Here is a 21,058-nt window from a genome sequence, read left to right as displayed (position 1 = left end):
CAGAGTGGTTATATATAGTGAAATGCTTATGAATGTGATTTTATTTTCTGATAATATTCAGGGTTTGAATATCGTTTGCGAGAATTATGCAAGGATTTACTGGGTCCAGTCCATTACTCAGCTGGAAGTCAGTGGGAATCAACAGTTATGGTAAGTCCTGATAATAGTTCAACAAAGAAGGAAAAGTTTCCCATGAAAATTACAGAACATGGATAGACAATAGAACTTTAAACATGATTCAAATTAGTGGCAAAAAGACAAATAATTTTTTCTGAGCCTGAACTCTCCCCATAACGTGATCTAATCTCATAAGCAGGCTTCCTCCCATGGCACTTGTATTTATTTCATGTGAAATTGTAGAGGAATGCTTAGTGCCACAGTCTTGGCTCTGGTGCTGTCTTGAGTATCACACAGGTGGAGCAGAGTTTTGTGTTGAGGTCTCCACATTCTCCTGACAGCAGTTTTGAAATAGTGACATGCCAGTAAAAGTAACTGTAACTGCAGAGGCTGCACCAGCTCCATGAGTATATATAAACGTAAAGACAGTTTTATTCTGGGAGTCACATAAGCAGAGTAAGGACATAAAATACAGAGCTTGCTCCAGGCAGAAAGAAGGACATGAATCTGAAACAGCTGTAGGGAGTAAATTCATGGTATGAAGTATTATACTCTGAGGATGCTTTTGTGTTTCTTGTGCAGGGTTTACGAAAGAGAGAGCTATTGAAAGAGCTTCTTCCTGTTATTGGACAGAACCTCCGCTTCCAGAGGCTTTTCACAGAATATCAAGAGCAGCTAGACATCTTGAGAGACAAGTAGCATTTCCCACAGATTTTCCCTGCGGGGCCTGGTCCGAGAGAAACTGCTGAGCAGCATTAACCGGAGACAGAGAGGAGCAAAAGCCGGGGCAGCAGGGACACTCCTGAAGAGGGCAAGTGCCATAAAGGGGTCCCAGATGCTTCAGGAGTGACCTGCTTTAGTTTTTAAAGAAGCTCACAAGTGGATTTGTGGAAATGAGTGGGTGAGCTAGACCGTTTCCCAAGTGAAATCCAACCATCGAAGCTGTGGCCTCTGTTTCTATGGAAAGCTGTGGATATGTACTTCAGGGGGGTCCTTTTGGATCTGGATCTCATTTTGATATCAAAACTAGCTGAGAACTGTTTGTGGGGTTTCTTGGATGTCCTGTGAAAAGCACAGTACTTCAGAGTACACTGAACAGCATATTTAACCCTGTTTAGGGTTTTTTGCCTGAGGATTTATTGAGGCTCAACACTATATTAAATTAGATGAATGAGCCACATAAAAAGAAATTTCATAAATATTAAGGTATTATGCAGCCCATAGACTCTTTCCTGTGAATATAATAATAATAAAAGAGGCTGTTCTAACACATGGACTATTTTTGTACTAGAATTTGCTAACTTGTAATATGGAATTTTATTTGGCCGATAATCAGGCTATCTAAAAAGTCATCTTGTAGGAAATTTAACTCTTAATTACGGAAAGTTATCTTTCAAAATAATTCTACCAAATTAACATGTCATCATCTGGTTTTTAATTTTTAAATGTTTGTAAAAGGCATTTTGGGGGGGAGGGATACAAGGGGGTGGCTCTTTTTGTAAGTACAAAAATAAATGAACATTGCATTGGTTTAAAAAACAGAAAGCAAAGCATGGTCTTGAATCATTACAGAGGGCACAGACATCTTCATAAATGTCAGCCCAGGCTGAATCATGTTAACATGTCTAGAAATAAATTATACCATCTGGGTGATGTTTCCTCTGAAAGTGTGATCAGACAAGTACTTGTGATCTCCCCACAGCACCTTACAACATTTTCTCTAGGAGCTGTATCTCTGCTGAGGGAGCAGGAGCTGTGTGGGAGTTATTGTCTCAGGCAACATAAAGCAAAAATGCTTCCTCTGCCCTAAGTGGTCAGTGCCCTAAGTGGTCAAGAAGAAATGTGTGCCTCAGTTTATTTCCTTACTGTGGAGCGGTTTTGAGTAAGAGAATTAATATTGAAATGAGTAAGTGTATTTAAACCCTCATAAAAGGGTAGTTTCTCTCATGAACTTGTAGCAGAAATAAAAAATAAGCTTCACCTTCAGCCAGGACAAGGACTAACTGTGCTACCATGGACTTTGGCTGAAGGGGACTGGGCCTCTTTGGAGAGCCAGCTCTGCATTTACATGGTTGTTGGGACCCTAGAGGTAGGGATGTGTTAAGGCAGCAAACCCCCACATTTGGAGGGTTTTGTTACCTCCCGTATTGAACTGTCAGACCCAATGATCACCAGATTAATTCATTGTACAGCACCATCAGATGCACACTGAATTGTCTTAGGAGCTTTTATTTAGTATGGCAGTGGGAAATGTAGTGACAGCACAGCTTGGTTCTGCATTATCTGGTGGGGAAAATGAAGGGGGTAAGGAGAGGCATCCCAAATTCGCCTGACCTCTGGTCCATAAAGTTTAATGGCACTGTGACAACTCCTGGAAGTGCTGTGAATGGTTCAGATGCTGTTGTCAGTCTGCACTCAGGGGAACAGGAATTGCATTCCTCACAGAGAATCACAAAATGTTGGGGTTGGAAGGGTCCTTTAGAGATCATCAGGTCCAAACCCTCTGAAATGAGCAGGGATATTTGCAGCTACCTCAGGTAGTGCAGGCAAGTGAGTTAATTTAGCTTTACTCACAAAAAGTGAGAAAAATTGGACCCAGACACCATGTTCTGGGGAAATGGTGGGTCTGGCTCAAGTCCTGGTGCAGGAAAAATAAAGGAAAAATGGGTTCTTTTTGTTTAGTCTTTGAAGAGACACTGAAACACTCCCTATGAAGAGCTATCTTGGCATTAGACACTATGTTTTTCTACCCATTTTTTTTTCCTGGGAAGTTCTACTGCTGCCCAGCAGAACATTAAGATTTTAACTTCCACGCAGCAAAACATTTTTACACAAAGATGAACATTTTTCCAAAGAGTGTGGATATTTTTGCATTCTCCGCTTGCATTCAGCACCTTTTTTTTCCACAAGGGCTATGAACGCTGCTTAAGGCCACGTTACATTCCCAAAAGGAGCCTGCAGAAAAATCAAGGAGCCTCTTTTTGTTCTGAATAACCCAGGAGCTTTTATTGAGGTCTGGATGAGGAAAAGGGGCAGGTCAGGGAGCGATAGTTCTCCTCACAGCCGCCACAGCTCCCTCAGGGCTCGGTGAGGGGGACCCGGCTGGAGCTGCAGCGAAAACTTAAATACAATTAAATTTAGCCGGGCGCTGAGTGCAGGGGAACAGATCGGCCTTCAGACACTTGGAAGGCCACAAATATGTTTTGTGGGAGCTTGGCCACAAACATGTTTTGTGGGAGCTTCCTCCAGCGCCCAGTATCCCAACGCCGCTCCCAGCGCTTCGCAGCCGGCCCGGCCCCGGAACGCCGCCCGCCGCCCGTGTTTCCGCGCGGTGAACTGTTGCCGCGACACTCGCACCGGAAAAGTGCGGAGTCCGGCGCGTTCCGGGCGCGGAGGGGTCGGAGGGGTTCAGGGAGCAGCGTCCCGCAGAGCCCTCGGGCTGAGCCGGCGCCATGGGGAAGCGGCAGCACCAAAAGGACAAGATGTGAGCGAGGGAGGGCTCGGCGGGGCGGCGACGGGGGAGGACTCGTGGGGACTCGAGGCCTGACGGGATTTAGGGAGGGCGCGGAGGTGCTGAGGGGAGGATCTGAGGGGTGCTGAGGGGAGGGTCTGAGAGGTGCTGGGGGGAGGATCTTGGGGGTGCTGAGGGAGGGCCTGAGGGGTGCTGAGGGGATGGTCCGGGGGGTGCTGAGGGGAGGATCTGAGAGGTGTTGGGGAGAGGGTCTGGGGGAGGTGCTGTGGGGAGGATCTTGGGGGTGCTGAGGAAGGGTCTGGGGGGTGCTGAGGGGAGGATCTCCTGGGTGCTGAGGGAGGGCCTGGGGGGTGCTGAGGGGAGGATCTTGGGGGTGCTGAGGGGAGGATCCGAGGGGTGCTGGGGGGAGGGTCTGGGGGGGTGCTGAAGGAAGGGTATGGGGGTTGCTGAGGGGAGGATCTTGGGGGTGCTGAGGGGAGGATCTGGGGGGTGCTGAGGGGAGAGAGGGGGGTGCTGTGGCTGCCAGTGAGTGAGTTGTTGTCTCGGCAGGTACATCACGTGTGCAGAGTACACGCAGTTCTACGGGGGCAAGAAGTCAGGTAAGGGAGTGATGGGTGCCCCCCAGATTGACTTCAGGGGGGTCACCAAACTGTAGGTGGCTGCTGAAGTGTGCAGTGCATCCTCTGGGTGCAAAACTTTCAAATGTTTGTCACTTAGAATGCTGTGTAAAGTTCTGTTGTTTGGTTCTTTTTCCATAAACAGACCTCCCACGAACTAATTTTAGGCGTCTGTCATTTGATCACTGCAGGTAAGACAACAATTTTATAGTGCTGTTATTAAATCATAGCACCATAGGATCATGGAATGGTTTGGGTAGGAAGGAGCCTTAAAGATCACCCAGTTCCAGCCCCCACACATGGGCAAGGGTAGGGACAGGGACACCTCTCACTAGAACAGGTTGCTCAAGACCCCATCCTTCCTGGCCTTGGCCTGCCAGGGATTGGGCAGCCTGGGGCAACCTGTTCCAGTGTCTTCTCATCCTCACACTAAAGAATTTCTTCCTAATATCGAACCTAAACATAACCTTTTCCAGCTTAAAATCATTACCCCTTGTCCTGTCACTTCATGTCCTTGTGAAAAGTTTCTCCCTAGCTTATTTATGTATTACTGTGTACATTCCAATCTTTAAAATCTTGTAATCCAGGCTTAAATCCAGTTTTCCCTGGTCAGAATATACATGGTCAACCAATCAAGCAGTGATTAGATAGATAGAAGCAATATTTATTCAAAATTTTTGTATTTATAGTTTTCTGCTTGAAGTGCTAGAGAGGAAGGAGTCACTAGAGGTGGGTTATAAATCCTCTTATGAATCAAATAGGTCAAGAAGTTGCTGTCTACATATGAAAACTAATGCTCCTTGGCTAAAAGCTGGGTGGATGAAGGAGGTACTCAATGTGTTTATAAATTATTCCCTAGCCTGTCTCAGTGCAAAGACAGTGAATATTTCTGCTTGAACCATCTTTTGTGTGGGTGGGGCCCAACATGGACAAGGTAGCAGACTGGGGAGTACTGCAGAAGCTGCCCTGGTGCTTCATGCTGGGAGCTCTGAGTTACTGAACTACACCTGTTCCTTCTACACATGTTGTTGTTAACCTAATTAATTTAGGATCAGGTAATGGCTATTGGTGGCTACTCAGTGTTTTCTTTGGTATAGGCTTTGCTTTAATGTTTAAGTGAATCAGCCAAACATTATTTTCTTCTGTCATTATGATTTTAATCTGATTTTGCTCAAAGGAATTTGTACTTTTTCTTCTAGTTTGTCTCTGCAGCCATTTGAATACCCAGTTTGTACACCAGATGGGACAGTCTTTGACATCCTGTAAGTTACTGCCTGTACTTAGCTTTACTTTTGTGTTGCTGCTTGGTTACAGCTGTCATCATTTGCTCTTAGCAATTTGAAAAAATATTCATTCCCATCAAAAAAAAAGGAGATTTCTGGTAGCACTTGTCTCTTATTAATCCCTTCTCTTTTCAGGAGCATTGTTCCTTGGATCAAGAAATATGGAACCAATCCTATCACAGGAGAAGTAAGTAATGATGGGTGTATTCACATGATGTGTTTGCTTTCCTTATGTTCAGTTTCCTGCTTAATGTGTGGGAGAAACAAAAGTGCCTTGATAAAAGTGAAAGGAGTTGAATGGGAGTGCTGTTTTGTAGTATCTTATTTGGAGATCAGCTTTGGTGAAATTAGTGCACAAGATTTATTTTTTACCTTAAAAAAAGGGCTTCTGGATTTGAGACCTAATATCACTTCCTATCATCCTGCTAAGGATCTTTGTAGTAGAAAATAATCAGCCTCAAAATGTGTGTGGAAGAAAGAGGAAAGCATTGTATTAATTTTTTTGCATTGGCTTGTAAATAATACTCTAGAGGAAATATATAAAATATAAAAAAATATAAAACTCCAACATTTTTTGACTTTCATACAGGTGTAGCATAATTAAAATCTCTATAGGTGGAAATACAGGCCCCTCTGTTACTGCTGGTGATGCCCAGAAAGCCTCACTGGTCAGTGCTTTTCTCTCTTTTTTCTGTATAAATGGTAATTTTGAAGGGATTCTTTCTGCAGTAGTGTGAAGTTGTAAAGCTCCAGATAAATATGAAATATTAGGAAGGTTTTCACTTTGAAATTTTTTTCCCCGGTGTCTTAAAAGCAAGTGTGTTGTTTGTGAAGGCACAGAGGAAAACTTGGAACAGAAATTGTTTGATGGTCTCAAGTTTGTTTCATTCAGTAAGTGCGGTTACTTCTCCCGAGCATTAGGTGGCAGCAATTGCACAGGATTTTTCGCTGGCTTGCAGATGGCTTTGTGGTATGAAACCTTTGAAACCTCTGGTCTTTGATTGAAGATTTTTCCTAGCAGAGAAATGCGAGGAGAAGCTAACTACAGATGCAGCATTCCAGACTCTGAGCATGAGCAGGGGGTCTGATTCTCAATATCTCCAATTAGAGCAAACTGCAGGTGTGTTTGTGTGATGGAAACATGACTGAAGGTCTTTCTTCAAACATGAAGAAGCCAATGTATTGTTGAGAAGGAATGGAATTTCAGTTAATTAATTTGTCTTCACCACCCTCCCACCATTTTGCTGGTCTCTGCATTCACTGAGAGTTTTGGGATGTTGCCATGTGAATTTTTTTTATTTTTTTTTTTTTCAGAGCTGCTCTCATTTCAGACTGTGACCTGTGTTGGGGTTTAAAATTTCTGTGTGTAAACCACTATCCATTTATGTCAAACAAATCACCATTGGCTTTTGTCTGGAGTTTCCCATGAGCTATTGCAGAAGGTGGCTTTAAAATAGTTATTACCCTTCCTAATAATGCTTTGAAGTGAAAAATACTTCTGTTACTACACCAATAATTTTGGAAGAAATTGTATCTCTTGCAGCTGAACCACAGCCTGTCAGATGGCATTGGCTAACTCACTTTTTCTGTCAGCTTTGTAAGGACACTGCCCTGGCTCATGTTTACATGAAAATTGCGTAAAATGAAGAGAGAAGTCATAGTTAGCTCATTCCTTTTTATTGAGAACAGCACTTTGGCTTCTTGGGCTTGCAGAGAGTTCAGGCTTGCCAGAACATTTCACATAGCAGTGATATGACAGCAGTGACCAGCATGCCCACACAAGTCAGCCAGCTGGGCTCAAGAGTACCTGTTTCCAAGAAATTAGATTGGTCACAGCATGTCTGGTGTGTTGGAATCTCAAATATGAACAGATGATAGATCTGCATGAAGGTAGCAGTGTGTCTTTTGACAGGAATTTCAAGGAATTCTATTCTTTGTTGCATGGATATGTTATATATATGGGTCAAGCTATTTTTTTGCTTTTGCACTGTGATGGTTCTGATATAAATACTACTTTTTTTCCACTCTGGTTCAATGGTATTCTAACTGCATGTGGGCAGGCCAGATTGTGGTGTACTTCAGCTCCATTTGAGACTAGCTGTGTATCCTTGCGCAAATATATCCTTCCCTGTCTCAGGAGCAGCTATAGTGTTTGTCCCTTTTTCCTATTTTTCTGTGGGAATTTAATGCTTTTGAACAGTTGAAAGTCACTTCTCTGGTGGTTGCTTCTAAGGCTTTAGCCCAAAGTCAGTTTTGTGATTGCTTTAAGTGCATTTGCTTTTAAACTCATAGAGAGGGATCACTTGTGTGAAATGTTTCTTCACTGTTCAGAGCCTATTAAAATCCATGTGTCTGCTGATCCTGCATAACCCAGAGAACCAGTCCTCATGTTCAGGGCCACATGCAGCTGTGCAGTTGTTGTGTATGTTTAAGAACCAGGTTAAGAGACCCTGAGGATGCCCTGTGGTGGATGTGTGAGGCTAGGAGTCACCTTTCTCTTGTGCCCTGGCTCATGCAAGGTTAGGATCTAGGCATGCAGGCCAGAGAGAGCTTTTTCTTAAGTGTCACAAGTTTTTAGCTTCTTATTAGATTAAATAGGAAAATTTTTATACATTCTGAGGACTTTTTAGGGTTGCAAAAGCCTTTTGCCTGGGCTGCCTTTAAACATAATGATAAAAAGGAGTCTGGGACATATAAAGAAGTAGTAGAAAGCAGAGCTACTCATGTGGAAAGTGAGGACTAACTTTGGAGTTGGAAGGCTGAAAATCTCTGACTTTTCCCAGTAGGACCATCTGCCTTCTTAAAAGAGAGAGCTGTACCTGAGGTTTCACTCTGTGTACAAGATAAATATTTGATACTGTTCTTCCACACTCTTAATCCTGTATTTACCAAACAAAAATGACTTGAGCTCAGATTATGACTAATATTATCAAATAATTCTGGTGGTACAGGTGCCTGCCTCAAGCCTGGCTGATCCATGCTTTGAAAGTACCTAGAGACATATCTTAACCTGCACCAGTAGCAGAACCTGTAGTGAACACCTCCTCCCTCCAGCACTGCTCATGTAGGGATGTAAACAGTGCCCATTTTTAAATTATTTGTTTGAAATAAGGTAGGTAGGGTGATGCTTGGCTGAATAATTACAGGCACTTTCAAAATCAATACCTTCTGACCCTCATAAGGAAAAATTGCACTCATCTCTGTTATTTCAAAACTTTACATTCTCAAATGTATTTATATGTAATACATTTAAATGTATTATATTTTAATACATAATGCAAGTAACTGTAAATACATTTAAATTTATTTATTATCCAATTCTTCTACCAAGTGCTGGTGGCAATTGTTAACTTCATTATATTGTGAAAGCATGATTCTTTTTCAGTTTAATGAACTGGATTTCAGTCAGTTTCATAGAAATCAGTTCCCAGTCTTGTACTGAAAGAAACTTGCTCACTAGGCTAATGGAGAGGATATGGAGATTATTACTTTTTTTACTGCTGAATTAATTAATCTCCCTTTAAGAATGAGCAAACAATGTTACAGAACTTTAGTTTATTTATTTTTTTTTAGCCACTAAAAAAGTCTTTGGCTGCCTAAATAAGGGAAATCCTGCTTGAAACGGATGCAGAAATTAGGGCAAAGGTGAAACTTCCTTAAACATAAGTGTTTTTACCATGCACGTATTTTGAAAGCACATAACACAGAAATAAAAAACACTAATTGTTTTTTCACCTGAGAAGTGAACATAGTGAGAAAGAGGACTTAGTTTTTTTGTGGGGTTTTTTGTTTTCTGAATAAAGAATTTTGTATTCTGAATAAAGAAACTGCAGCTTATCAGGAGTGTGAGAAATACTGAGTACTGTCAGAACAGATGTTGAAGTACAGGTTGAGTTTCAGCCAAGGCTTTATAGTTCACCACAAATTGCTCCCCACCTCTACCAAATAAACAGCACAGGGCCTGTGTGTTTTAGGAGAGAATTCTTGTAAGTGGGTTGCATGAGCTTCACACATTGCTGAGTCAGAGGTGAAGAGATCAAGGCCACAAACAAAACTCATCCAACACTGAACTGAGTGGAAGGGGTCTCCAGGCTGAACAGGGAAAGGACAAGTTTGTTTCATGTGAATTGTGTTGGCTAAATCAAGTCACTATGGCTTTTAACTCGGTTCATGTGGTCTGTGTGGTAATTTACTGCAGATTGCTGCTTTAATTGTGTTACTCCAGGTGTGCTTCTAGATAATGAGCAGCAAATAATGGATATCATCAGTCAAGGATCTGTGGTTTGAAGGTCACCTCTTTAATGCTAGCATAGCTGTAGCTGCTGTTGAGTGTGTTGTTAGGAAAATGTAAGAGCTGTAGATAATGTTCAGTGTGATGCATTTACAGAGTCCTTGTCTGGACCCTTTTTCAGCATGGGAGTATACCTTAGGATTTTGGTGGTGTTCTAGAGATGGAACACTGCAGCAGGAGGCAGATCTTCCTTGTGACTTTTCATCTTTTTCTCTTCAAAAGATTGAGACACTTTTAATTATATAAAAAAATTCAGGAGTGAAACATATCCTTCCTTTGGTTTTTTCTTTGTTTGTATGAGATGGTGTTGCTGTTTTGTTGTTTGTTTGGGGTTTTTTTTTTTTGGAGGGGTGTTTTGTTTTGGTTTATTTTGGTGGGTTGTGTTTCATTTTATTTTTTTAACTTTTTTTTCCCCCAGCTTGAGAGCACAGCACTTGAAATCCAAGTAGTTTGCTACATTTTTTTCCTTGGGACTTTGGAAATGGGTGATCATTTAGACAGATTAGTAAATTCAGGTCTTGTAGCATAACTGATGTAAAAATGAGTATTTCAATTCTTCTCTGGAGAATGCTTTTCATATACATGTTAGAAGAAGTCAACACATCTTCAGTTTTGAAATTCAAACTATATTTATTAATTTGTCCAGTCAAAGCCTTCAGGTATTGCATAGGCTTAAATGTCAGTTGCCCTTATTTTATTTCCCTATTGTTAAACCTGCCATATTTATTCCTCTACATTTGAAGTGAAGGAATTTTTTCCTTGTTTATTTGTAAGAAAAGTTTCAGTGAGGAGTGAGAATAGTTTTATTCTGGATGAGTAATAGGTTGTTACAGAGCAGAGAACAAAGCTTACAGAAATAAAACCAAGGGAAGCTTTATTGTTGAAAAATTATTAGGACAAATCCTGCTTAGTTGTTTTTCATGCTTTTCAGAAAGAAGGGTGAAATGATCAGAACAGAAAACTGGAAGATTCTCTGAGGTCTTCAGCTCTCAGTCAGCTTTGCAATCTCTGTGTTCTGTCTTGAACCACTGTTTGCTTTCTTCCTTCTGTGACTGCTGAGAGGTTCATCTAATGGTTTTTCATCTGAGAGATATCTTCTGAAAAATTTGGGTTTGACCAGCTTAGTCTTGTTTGTATTTGTGCCAAGAATGTGCTTCTCTCTGTTAGTGTTTACAGCTGTGTATTCAATGCAGTGGAATTTAATCCTTTTTTGACATTTTCTTATTGAGACCTATGTTTTCCTGTCAGATGTTTCTTCTGTCTCCAGGTTCTCCGTAGCCCCAAATGGTCACTGTTGTCCTTCTGCACATCTTTTTGATCTTATGTTCTTTGAACAGAATTGGTCTTAATCAAACACAGTATAAATGCTGGCTGAATGCCTGCTACAGTGGTGGGAATATTTTCTAGTCTCCTTCTGAAATATTTGGTATTACTTTGCTGTTCTACAAAGTAGCAGAAGGCAGAAAACATTTTCAGTATATGTGTTGGGACATGAAGGGTGCTTTCAGAATATGCTAATTTGTTGCATTTTCTCTTGGTAGCTTGGGTCATTTCAGAAGCAGGTACTTTCTTATCTGTAAGAGTTAGCCAGGATGAGCAATGGTCCTTCCCTTTCCCTTTTTGTTTCCAGATGAATGTTGCTGCCTGTGTCTCTGTGGCCTGCAGCAGTCTTTCAGGCAAGGGGGATTACAGCCATCATCATTAAAATCTCCCTCCAGGTGCTTTTTTGTCTGGGGGCAGCAGACACAGACTGCTGCTCAAATGCCCAGAATCCACTTTGACCCAGATGAACTCTTCAGAATGCAGCAACTGAACTGTGTCGTCTTACCTCATTTGCTTCAGAAATTATTAGCTTTTAGTCAACAGTCTAAATGAGTTAATATTTGACTAGTGACCATAAATTTTCATGACTCCTGGATAGAAACATATGAGGACATGATTTCTGCCCAGAGAAATGATCAGAGAGTTGTGTGTCATAACTGGAAATGGTCATAAAACACAGGAGGGTCAAGGGGATGAGGATCCCAGTGAGACTTGGAAGATGACTCCTTTTTTGTTGGGTTTTCTGAAACTTTCCCACTCTCTTGTGGTTTTCTTCCAAAGCTGCTTTGGTGTGTTTCCCACCAGTGCATCCAGCACCAGGAAGGGTTTGCCTTTATCTGTCCTAAAAGGGGGATTTATTTTTCCATTCCCTATATCTTTGGGAGACAGTGAGGGTGAAGAAGATGATGTTTGCCTGGACATAATGTTCAAGTGTTTTATCAAAGGAGATGTTTAAAAAGCCTCCAGTGTCACAAGTGACTGGCCAAGCTGCTGTGCCCCCTTCACATTTTGCTGATGAGGATTGTGGTGGTGATGGGCAGTGTTTTATCATGGGCAGTGTTTTATCCCATAAGCCAGCTCTGGACACAGGCAGATAAATGTGTCTAGCATTATTTCCCTTACAGCAAGAAGTATTTACATCTAGGTTTTACAGACCAAACAGATGGTCTCTTTTTTGCCTTTTCAGTGTTTTGGTGCCAGTGTGCACACTGGATGGGGTTTTGTGATTGTGACACTGTGAAATGCCCTTGTGTTAAATGAAATGCAGTATGAGGTTTCCCCCAGCTCTTTATTTGCCTCTTTTTCACTGAAACTGAAGACCAGCTTTTTGATGCTTCTGCAAAATTTTGTTTTCCATGAATCTTGTTCTGTTTGGCTGTGGGTCTCTGGACTGATAGACTTCTAACTGTGTTAGGACTGCACATTTAATCTTGCACATGAAACTGTCTTTTTCTCATGGTAGGAAAACATTGCTAGTTTCTGTGAGCCATGTGTGTTTCCAAGCATATCTCTGTGGTTCTCTGGGCAAGGCTTTGGTGACCATATGGTGTCATATTAATTAAAACTGAAATATGGAAATAGAGTGGTCCGCAAATGGGTAGTGAAGAATCTTTTGTGTCCATTTCCAGACCGGTTCAGTAGTAGATGAATGCTGCAGTTAAACAGCAACTTCATGCAAGAATGTGAATCTTTTTAGCATTTGGTAGACAGTTGTCCATGTGATAAATGTCTATCATTTTTGCTGCTGAACTAAATACAGAAATGATTCCTTCCATCGTGAGACTATTTTGTCCCCTTTGCTCCTGACCCCAAATTTTTCATTAAGTATTAAATTACATGAAGAGGTTTTATCTTGTTAAAACAGTACTGCTGTTTCCAATTACATTCCCATAATGTAGATTTGTTGAGGATTTCAAATGCCTTTTGTCATCATTAAATCCATTTACAAGATCTGAAATAAGAAACATTATATATGGAGTTACTCCAGTACTATTCATTCAATTCATAACCCCCTGTTTCTTGAAGGCTTTATAGCAGGGAAAATTCCAAGAGAGCTTCTTAAAGTGTGAAATGATGTGCAAAGAGTATCATGTCTCATCTTCAAAGGAACCAAAGAATTTAATACAAAATTCACTTGATGATGTTAAGCTACATTTTGTCCTTGGGAGACTACATTGTATTTTAATATTAGTATATGGTTTGGCTTTTTCTTCTATTGGAGGCAACTCCAATAGAGTTGTTGCTTGTTTTGGTGGGATGAGAACCTACCAAATGGCCATGCCAGCACTGGATGCTTTTGTCCTTGTGTTGTCAACCAGTTGAGACATGAGACATAATTTTTTTCACCATGATAGCTTCACTGGGTAATTGAGTGTTCTTGCTGGAGGTCCTTCAGGAGACTGTCAGATCCCCAAGTGTTAAACATATTATCACTATCTCACTGTTGATAGGGTGGGAAAGTGTGTATTTACTAAATACAAGTGTTGCTGTACGTCTCCCATGTGTGGGTAGAGTATAAATTGATCCCATTTAGACTGCTTTTCAGGCTGCTATGTATCCAGCAGGGTCAGACCCTCATTAACAAGAAGAACTTGAAGCCACAGACCAAAGAGATGCAGAGAGTGTAACTAATTGATGTGCAGGGATTGTAGGTCATATCTTCATGAGACACAGAGTGGTAACAGAGAATGATTTAATTCCAAACAATCAGTATGCTTCATCTGTGAGCTGCCACAGTGCCCCACTGACCTAGGCCTGGTAGTAACCTCTGCTTTGGGTATCAATAAAGGATGCTGCCCTTTGGGATCCCCCAGGAGCGAGTGCTGTGGGCTGACAGATGAGAGCATGCAGGGCAGTGAGGCTTCTCCCTGCTGCAAGAAAGTAGGTCATGGCCAAAAGTAGCCTTGGCTGCCTTTGTGGAAGTGTGCCTGTGTGAGAGAGGAGTCAGCTGAGAAAAGAGCTTGCAGGGGTTTGGGGTTTGTTTTTTCAGCCCTTCCTTGCTGTGGAGCAGCTGGCACCATGTGCTGTGAAACACGTCTGCTTTCCAGTATTCTTGCACAAAATATTTTTAGAAATGAATATGCAGCCTTTATTTCTGCTAAGGGGAAGTGGCACATGCTTGTGGCCTTTCATTTTATTTAAGAATTTGGAATTTTAATTAGATCAACTGTTTTTAATAACATTCTTTCCTTGCTTTCTTCACTGTAGATTGGCTGAAACTGGTTGGTAGGTGTGTGTTTGGTAAACAAAGGTTGAAAGTAATTTTGAACCTGAGCTGGCTGTGCAATATTTGAGCTCTCATGCTTTATTATTAATAAGAAATATAGGAAAACAAGTGCTTTAACTCATTTTAGGGCTCATTCACTCCTGCTGTCTCTTCCTGGGAAGACTGATGCCTGTTTGTGGCATAATGGTCATCTCCATGGAAACAAACTGTGTAATGGTGCTTGGAAAGATTTGACTTTTAAGAATAAATAAAAGCAGATTCACCCACATGCAAAATAACCTTGTTTTCATATTAAATTAAGAACTTGAGGAGGGGAGGAAGAAACAGGTGTGCAATCATGTTCCCTCTGTAACATATAGATCTTTCAAAACTGGACTTACTGAAAGTCCTGGCATGCAAGCTGGGCTCTCTTCTCAGCTGCTGCCTGCTCTTGGGCACTGAGCTGACTTAGTGGGTCATCACAAGTCTTTGTAGCAGGTCATCACATGGTTTTGCTGTTCTGGTGCTCCTAAGGTTTCCTTTGACAAAATACTAAATTCCCCTCTTGTGTTCCATGCCTTAGACATTAAACAAGTTCTCAAAATATTTTTGAGGTGTTGCCCTAATTATATTTCCCCCACATATTTTCTCATAAACAACTCTTGGTCCATTTCCATCCCTTTTCCTTAACACATTGCAGAAACAACATCCTCTATCAGCAGGAAGTTCCCTCATGATACAGTGTGGGAGTACTCAGCATGAAGCTGTTGCCAGCTGAGCAAAAGTGCAGAGCTGCTCCAAAGGGCCTGAGCTGACATGCCAAGGTCACTTCTTCAACACAAGCTTGACAGGCAGCACTGAAAGTTTGCAGTGTTCATATAGTATTTCATTATAGAGTTCTCATCCTGGAAAAAGACTTGAGGCAGTGCATATATTTCAATTCCTATATGAAAAAAAAAAAACCAACCAACTTTTAATTTACTTTTTACATGCAAGACTGTTTAAGTGCTGGTGCCAGCACGAGCAGCTAATGCTCCATGAATAACTGCTGAAAACTAATATTTTTTCCATATTATGGAAAAATGTGACCTGAAATACCACACAATTTCCCTGGGTACAGAGTAAGAGTCCTAGGACTTGGCAGCACTTCTAATGAGACATCACACATTGACAGATGAAACAGCAGATGAATACTGCAGCTTTTGCTACCTTTAAAGTCAGTACAGCAGTTTAGTCTGTCTTTTCTACTAAATTTCTGTCAAGGTATAAATCTTAATGTTAAATCACATTAAACTGCTTCTTAGGAAATCCTTTCCATTTTAGTTTAAAGATAATCTGGTCTTATGTTTAAGGGATAGGTCAATTCTGCCAGGAAGATAATTTAAAGGTCTTCCTCCAAATTATTGTTTCCAGTGGTCACATTTCTAAAGAAGCTGTTTCTGGAACATAATTTTTTGGCTGTTGCACAACATGTGCACAGATGGATGCAGCTTTGTGTTAATAAGTTGTTTAGGTTGAACAGATCTGCCCAGGATCATATGTTCATCTTGGCAGCTCTGCTGTTCCCCTACTATTTTTTTGACAATTTTGTTCTAGTTAGAAGACAAATAAATGAATAAAGCTCTATGTTTACTTAGTCATTTCAGAAAGTGGCGTTGCCTTTTCTGTCTTTGTACATCAGTGGTGTGCAGATGTTGGGGTTTGGGTTGGCTTGTTGTTTTGTTGGTTTTTGGGGGGTTTTTTTGAGACTCCACTTAAGAAAACAGAGTGGCATAGGTCTTCTGTTTCTTTACTTAATATAACCTAACCAGGCCTCTTCCTTCCCTTTCCATTTTATTTTTCCTAATCCTCATTGCTCTTCTTGCTAATAAACAGGGAGATGGTTACCTTTCTGGCAGCACAGGAGCCTGCCAGTCAGCTGGAAACAATTTGAAAAGTGCCTTCCTATAAAGGAATGAGTCCAGCTGTCATAATGTGTACTCTCTGAACCAAGAATATGAATTCTGATTAGGCAGAAAAACCCCACTGACTTGGTTTCACATGATTTTGCTGTTGCTCTCAGCCATAATGATTGAACTAGCAGTGTTGACACTGCAGCTGGCACATCTCCACTGGTTGCTGTTTATAAAGAGCTGTCTGGGTTATAAAAACCTCCCTAATCTGCTCAGGTGCCTGTTTTGAGAAGAGACCCAATTGTTTCTTCTAAAAGGCCTGTGCTGTGTGTGCTTTTAACAATCAATTTGGCAGTGAAACTGCCTCTGACAGCTGATATGATCAAAGAGTTGGGGTTTTGTGTATCTGAGATCCTGACTCAGCCTTGCAGCTTGCTGACCTGGGCTTTGTCTGATATTGGGTGCTCAAGTCAAGTGTTACCTGCCCATCCTGGCTGTGCTGGTGGTGATGACCCCAGTTGTGGCATGTCCAGTGGTGTGCCCAAATCACCACTGACCACTGTCACATGTGTGTCTGTCCTGTCATGTTACTGAAGGTGCACTTGTTTTGGGTGTGCTTGCATGTCTGAAGGCTGCAGAGAGGTTGCAAGCAGCCTGATAATTCAGAAGTGTTTGCCAGCCCAAGAGCTCTTCTCTTCCTGTGTCAGAAGCTCCCTCTAGAGAGAGAGCAACTGGGAAATGCCATAGACATTGTTCTGATGAAGCATGAGAGAGCAGGAGTTAGCTCAGTCTGTGGTGTCCTCTCTGGAGTTGGGGAACATTGCCCTCATTTTATCAGCCTGCAGATCTCCTGACCTCAGCTGTCATCTCAGTTCTCTCTCCCATGGAATTGTTACCTGGAGATTAACTGGCTGAAGTTAATCCCCTCCTGGGACTCCCTTCATGTCCCCAAGTGCCTCTCTGGAGAGTCTGTGCCTCTTTTTCTCTGTATTATTGCTGGTTACCTTATGTGCACTGCTACTGGTTTCCTGAGGTAAAAGAGAAATCACAATTATTTCAGAAAAGGTAACAAGCTTGATTGCCAAAATGCTTTGCTGGCTTTATGGCTTTTATCAGAGGTCCCTTTTTTAATCATCACCTCTGATCAGCAGATGAGCTTTGCCTCTCAGCTTTTTGTGTGGACTCCCCTTTTCAGTTAGAATTAAGAAAGTTGTGCAATTTCTGGAGCCTGTTCACTCTGCTTAGCTCTGTACTCTGTCAAACTCCAGCACTGTAAATAAACAGATCCCAATTCTCAGGCTCGGTGAACCTTGGTTTTGTGGGCTGTCTGTGACTTAAGTTCCCAGGGTTCTGATGAGTCAGACAACTTGCTATATGTATTTAATAAATTACATACTGTTAAAATCCAAATTCTGATGCTACAGTTTCCTTTTATTTCCATGGTTAGATTCTGTTGTGAATAACTTTTTAATGCTTCATTTTCTTTAGAAACTAGATGCCAAATCACTTATAAAGCTGAATTTTGCTAAAAACAGTGAAGGTAAGTGCAGTATTTTTCTGTGGGTTTTCTTTGTTTTCTTAATGAGTATCTCAATAAATTTTCCTTTGTCATGCTCATGGTAAAGTTACGTAGTTTGTGTTCTCTATCATGGTTTTTATTTTTTGAGTAGAATAACTGCTTCTTGTGACTGACGTTCACCTTTAAAGGCCAATTTCTGTTGGTTTTTTTTAAACTGGGGAGCTGTAGATTATTCAGCAATTTCACTTTACTATAGCTGCTATTGCAGTGAGGTGCTGTTTACTTTAAGGAAAAAATTCAGGAACAGCTAGATTTCTAGAATATATTATCTTTTCTCTATCTTGCCTATGGCAATATTTGCTGCTCCCTTGATTTTGAGCAACCAAACTGTTAATAAACAAACATTTTGTTTATAAAATAAATCAGACATCTATAGGAACATCTATGGGATTTTGTGAATAAGAAGACACTAGAAAGCAACCTCGAATTTTATTTCTGCAGGGTTAAAAATATAAAATCTTCCATGTAATAGAAGATGCTAGGCATGAAAGAGAGGAGTGGAGGTGAAATAATCTTTAACCAAGCAGATAATGATTTCTTTGAAATGAGAGTGGCAAGCATTAGGTGGGAATAGAATTTTGGAGTATCTGTCTCCTTGTCTCATGGAAGTCCATAGATTTTGAGGTCTTTTCTCTAGCTGATGGACTTGTTCTGCAATTTGTGTTCCATCTTATCTCAAGAACAGGGTGTTAAAAAATGAGTAGAAGTCACTGTGACCAGGGTTTTGGAAGATACTGTGTGTCAGAAGCCTTTTCCTTAAAAAAGGTGCATTCTCTGTCATTAACTGGTCAAGGTAGAATGCAACAGAAGAGGAAAAGAAAAATCTTTTATTTCTGTCTATCTGCAAACTTTTCTTTGAACATGTTGCAATGGATGTAGCCATACACCCCTGTATGGTAAAAAAGACATCCAGATACTGCAACTTTTTCTATTTAGGGATCCCTCCTTGGCTGGGTACCTTCTATCCAGAGCAACAACTGTGTGCCCTCAGCAGCTCAGCTTTTGCTAGAACTGAAAACATGGTGACTTGCTCTTTTTTTATGCAGCTGGAGTGAGAGCTCACATTTTACCAGCGTGTTTTTGTATCCATCAGTTGGGCAATACCTTGATGCCACTTCCCAAAATCCCTTTCTCAACTTTCTCCTGAATTTCAGTCCCTTGTGGCAATGGCTTTCCTTCAGCTCTGGTGACATTAACAGAAAGAGTCCTCAGCTTTTACTTGCATCTTCTTTGCTGGTGGTCAGAGTGCTTTCTGACTGATCAGTTATGGGTAAATCCTCTGCCTTGTTACCCTTTGCAGGTGCTGTGAGCAGTCTCTGTTCTGGCCTCCCTGCTGGTTTTGATTTTCAGATGGTAATTAGGAAAAAAGAACTAAGGAGGCCCAGATGAGTTCAAAATTCTCACCTGAAACCCCAAGCCCAGCAAACTGATCAAGTATTAATAACCTTCTTCAAAGTGGCTTCTGCTGAGATCATCCAGACATTTTTCTTTCCTTATAAATTGCCTTCCATCAGTTTACTTGTTGACATGCTTAATATTTATGCTGACCCTCCTGGGAAAATTCACAGCTTGATTAGAACAGAAGCTGGGTTCCTTATTGAATAATGTGTTCAGATTTAATGGCATTCTGCTTGCCACATTTGAATACAAAATGCTCTCCTCTCCTAAAAGCACAACAACTGCTGTGAACTTTTTTGTTTTAGAAAGTCTAAACTTTTTATTCCTGGTAACAACACTGAAGAGGGAGCACTGGGGATGTTACTGTGTACAAGCTTATGCTATCCATAGAGTTTTGATTACAACAATATTAATTTATGTTGTGGTATTTCATAGATAACAAGCAAGTTGGTCAAATTTCTGTGTTGGGGGGTTGAAGGCAGTAGGTTTCAAAATTGCATTTTTGTTGCTTGCTTCATGATCCTCTGAAGTGTTACCTGTTCTGATTGGTGCTGAAGAATTCAAGCATAGTTTAAAAACCATTAAATATAAAAACTGAAGCTGCACATTATATTAAAACTTAATGCAAATATCCTTCAATGAGTTAGTAGAAATTAGTTACTTCAAAACAGTTACAGGGGCTTAATGCCAAATTTAAACTTCTTTCCCCTCTCTCAGGTAAATACCACTGTCCAGTGCTGTTTACTGTGTTCACCAATAATTCCCATATTGTGGCCATCAAGACAACTGGGAATGTGTTTGCCTATGAGGTAGGTTCTCTGCATTTCATTATTAATATTTTATAGCTGATGTAATTCCTTCAAGATCACAAAATGCTTTTGAAAGGTAGGTATGTTTTATTTTTTTTTCTACAGCCAGGAAAACTAAAGTACAAGGAGATTAATGACTTAACAAATTGTTGTCCAGCTTTTGCCTTCAAAGTATAAAAAAAAATCAAAAAAATTATCTAGATATTTTTTAAGTCTTTTCCTAATTTAATCCGTATGCTCTGAATCTTGTAGACCAAAATAAGTCCCTTTTATGAGCTCAGTTCAATTAATAGGTAAATCCTCTGTTCTCCTTCCTCATATTGAGTCATCACCAAAACAAAAATTGCCACATTTCTATTCATATTAATGAATAAAGAAGAATATTTTAACTGGGCCTGGGGAAAGAGCAGATAGAATGCTTTAGTGAACACTTGAACTGCACTTTTATTTGTGTTTTGTGAACATTTGCCTGAACCCAGGTGGAATTTTAGTTGTGACTTGTTTGCATAGTCCTTACTGTAAAAACAAAGTTTATTTATTTTTCAGTAGGAAATAAATCCTTCAGTTAATGGATCCACACAGTGCTGTAAAAAGTTTGAACACTGAAGCATCTGTTTTTTCAAATCTGCTGGTAGGAAGTTCCCCTAGGACTTTCACATGCTGTGAAAAAACAAGCTGAAACCATTGCAATCCAGGAAAAGGCTGGATCCATCCCATTTTGAAATGGGATGCTATCTACATTCCAGCTGAGAGAGCAGTGAAGATTAGGTTAATTTAAACACATTATCTGTTCCTTCTATTACTTGTAATATTTACACGTTAAAATTCAGCTTTTAATTTCTGTGTCTTTGGCCTGGCTCTTAGGCAGTTGAGCAGCTGAACATTAAACCAAAAAGCTACAAGGATCTGTTGACAGATGAGCCCTTCACTCGGCAAGACATTGTAACACTGCAGGTAAACTTTTCTCTCCCTTACATTTCTTCAAATACAGCTTTTTTGCAGGGAATGAAAGGTGGTCAGGTACAATGTAGCAGGAATCTAGAATAACTGAACACTCTGTGTGTGTGTCTTG

The 21,058-nt window shown here is 40.7% G+C and overlaps 2 protein-coding genes across 5 annotated transcripts in view; both read left to right on the top strand.

The window, feature by feature from the left end:
- Positions 1 to 994, top strand: part of LOC103536653 (protein HIRA) — a 29,467-nt gene extending 28,473 nt beyond the window's left edge. For all 3 annotated transcript variants that reach the window (XM_030460692.1, XM_030460690.1, XM_030460691.1), the window contains 2 exons: positions 62 to 150; positions 700 to 994. In XM_030460692.1, coding sequence (XP_030316552.1) covers positions 62 to 150; positions 700 to 816 — 206 coding nt within the window. In that variant the 3' untranslated portion in view covers positions 817 to 994. The remainder of the gene's footprint in view (positions 1 to 61; positions 151 to 699) is intronic.
- A 2,451-nt stretch (positions 995 to 3,445) lies between these two features.
- The window catches only part of PPIL2 (peptidylprolyl isomerase like 2), a 62,996-nt gene continuing 45,383 nt past the window's right edge, over positions 3,446 to 21,058 (top strand). Inside the window, exons 1-8 of one of the 2 annotated variants that reach the window (XM_008502736.2) lie at positions 3,446 to 3,601; positions 4,139 to 4,188; positions 4,352 to 4,397; positions 5,406 to 5,468; positions 5,625 to 5,676; positions 17,689 to 17,740; positions 19,895 to 19,986; positions 20,851 to 20,940. In XM_008502736.2, coding sequence (XP_008500958.1) covers positions 3,570 to 3,601; positions 4,139 to 4,188; positions 4,352 to 4,397; positions 5,406 to 5,468; positions 5,625 to 5,676; positions 17,689 to 17,740; positions 19,895 to 19,986; positions 20,851 to 20,940 — 477 coding nt within the window. In that variant the 5' untranslated portion in view covers positions 3,446 to 3,569. Of the gene's footprint in view, positions 3,602 to 4,138; positions 4,189 to 4,351; positions 4,398 to 5,405; positions 5,469 to 5,624; positions 5,677 to 6,078; positions 6,158 to 17,688; positions 17,741 to 19,894; positions 19,987 to 20,850; positions 20,941 to 21,058 lie in introns of those variants that run through there. The other variant, XM_030460724.1, reaches the window with a different exon arrangement.

Source organism: Calypte anna, chromosome 15, assembly GCF_003957555.1.
Source record: "Calypte anna isolate BGI_N300 chromosome 15, bCalAnn1_v1.p, whole genome shotgun sequence".
NCBI lineage: Eukaryota > Metazoa > Chordata > Aves > Apodiformes > Trochilidae > Calypte > Calypte anna.
This window is presented reverse-complemented; position numbering and strand designations above follow the sequence as displayed.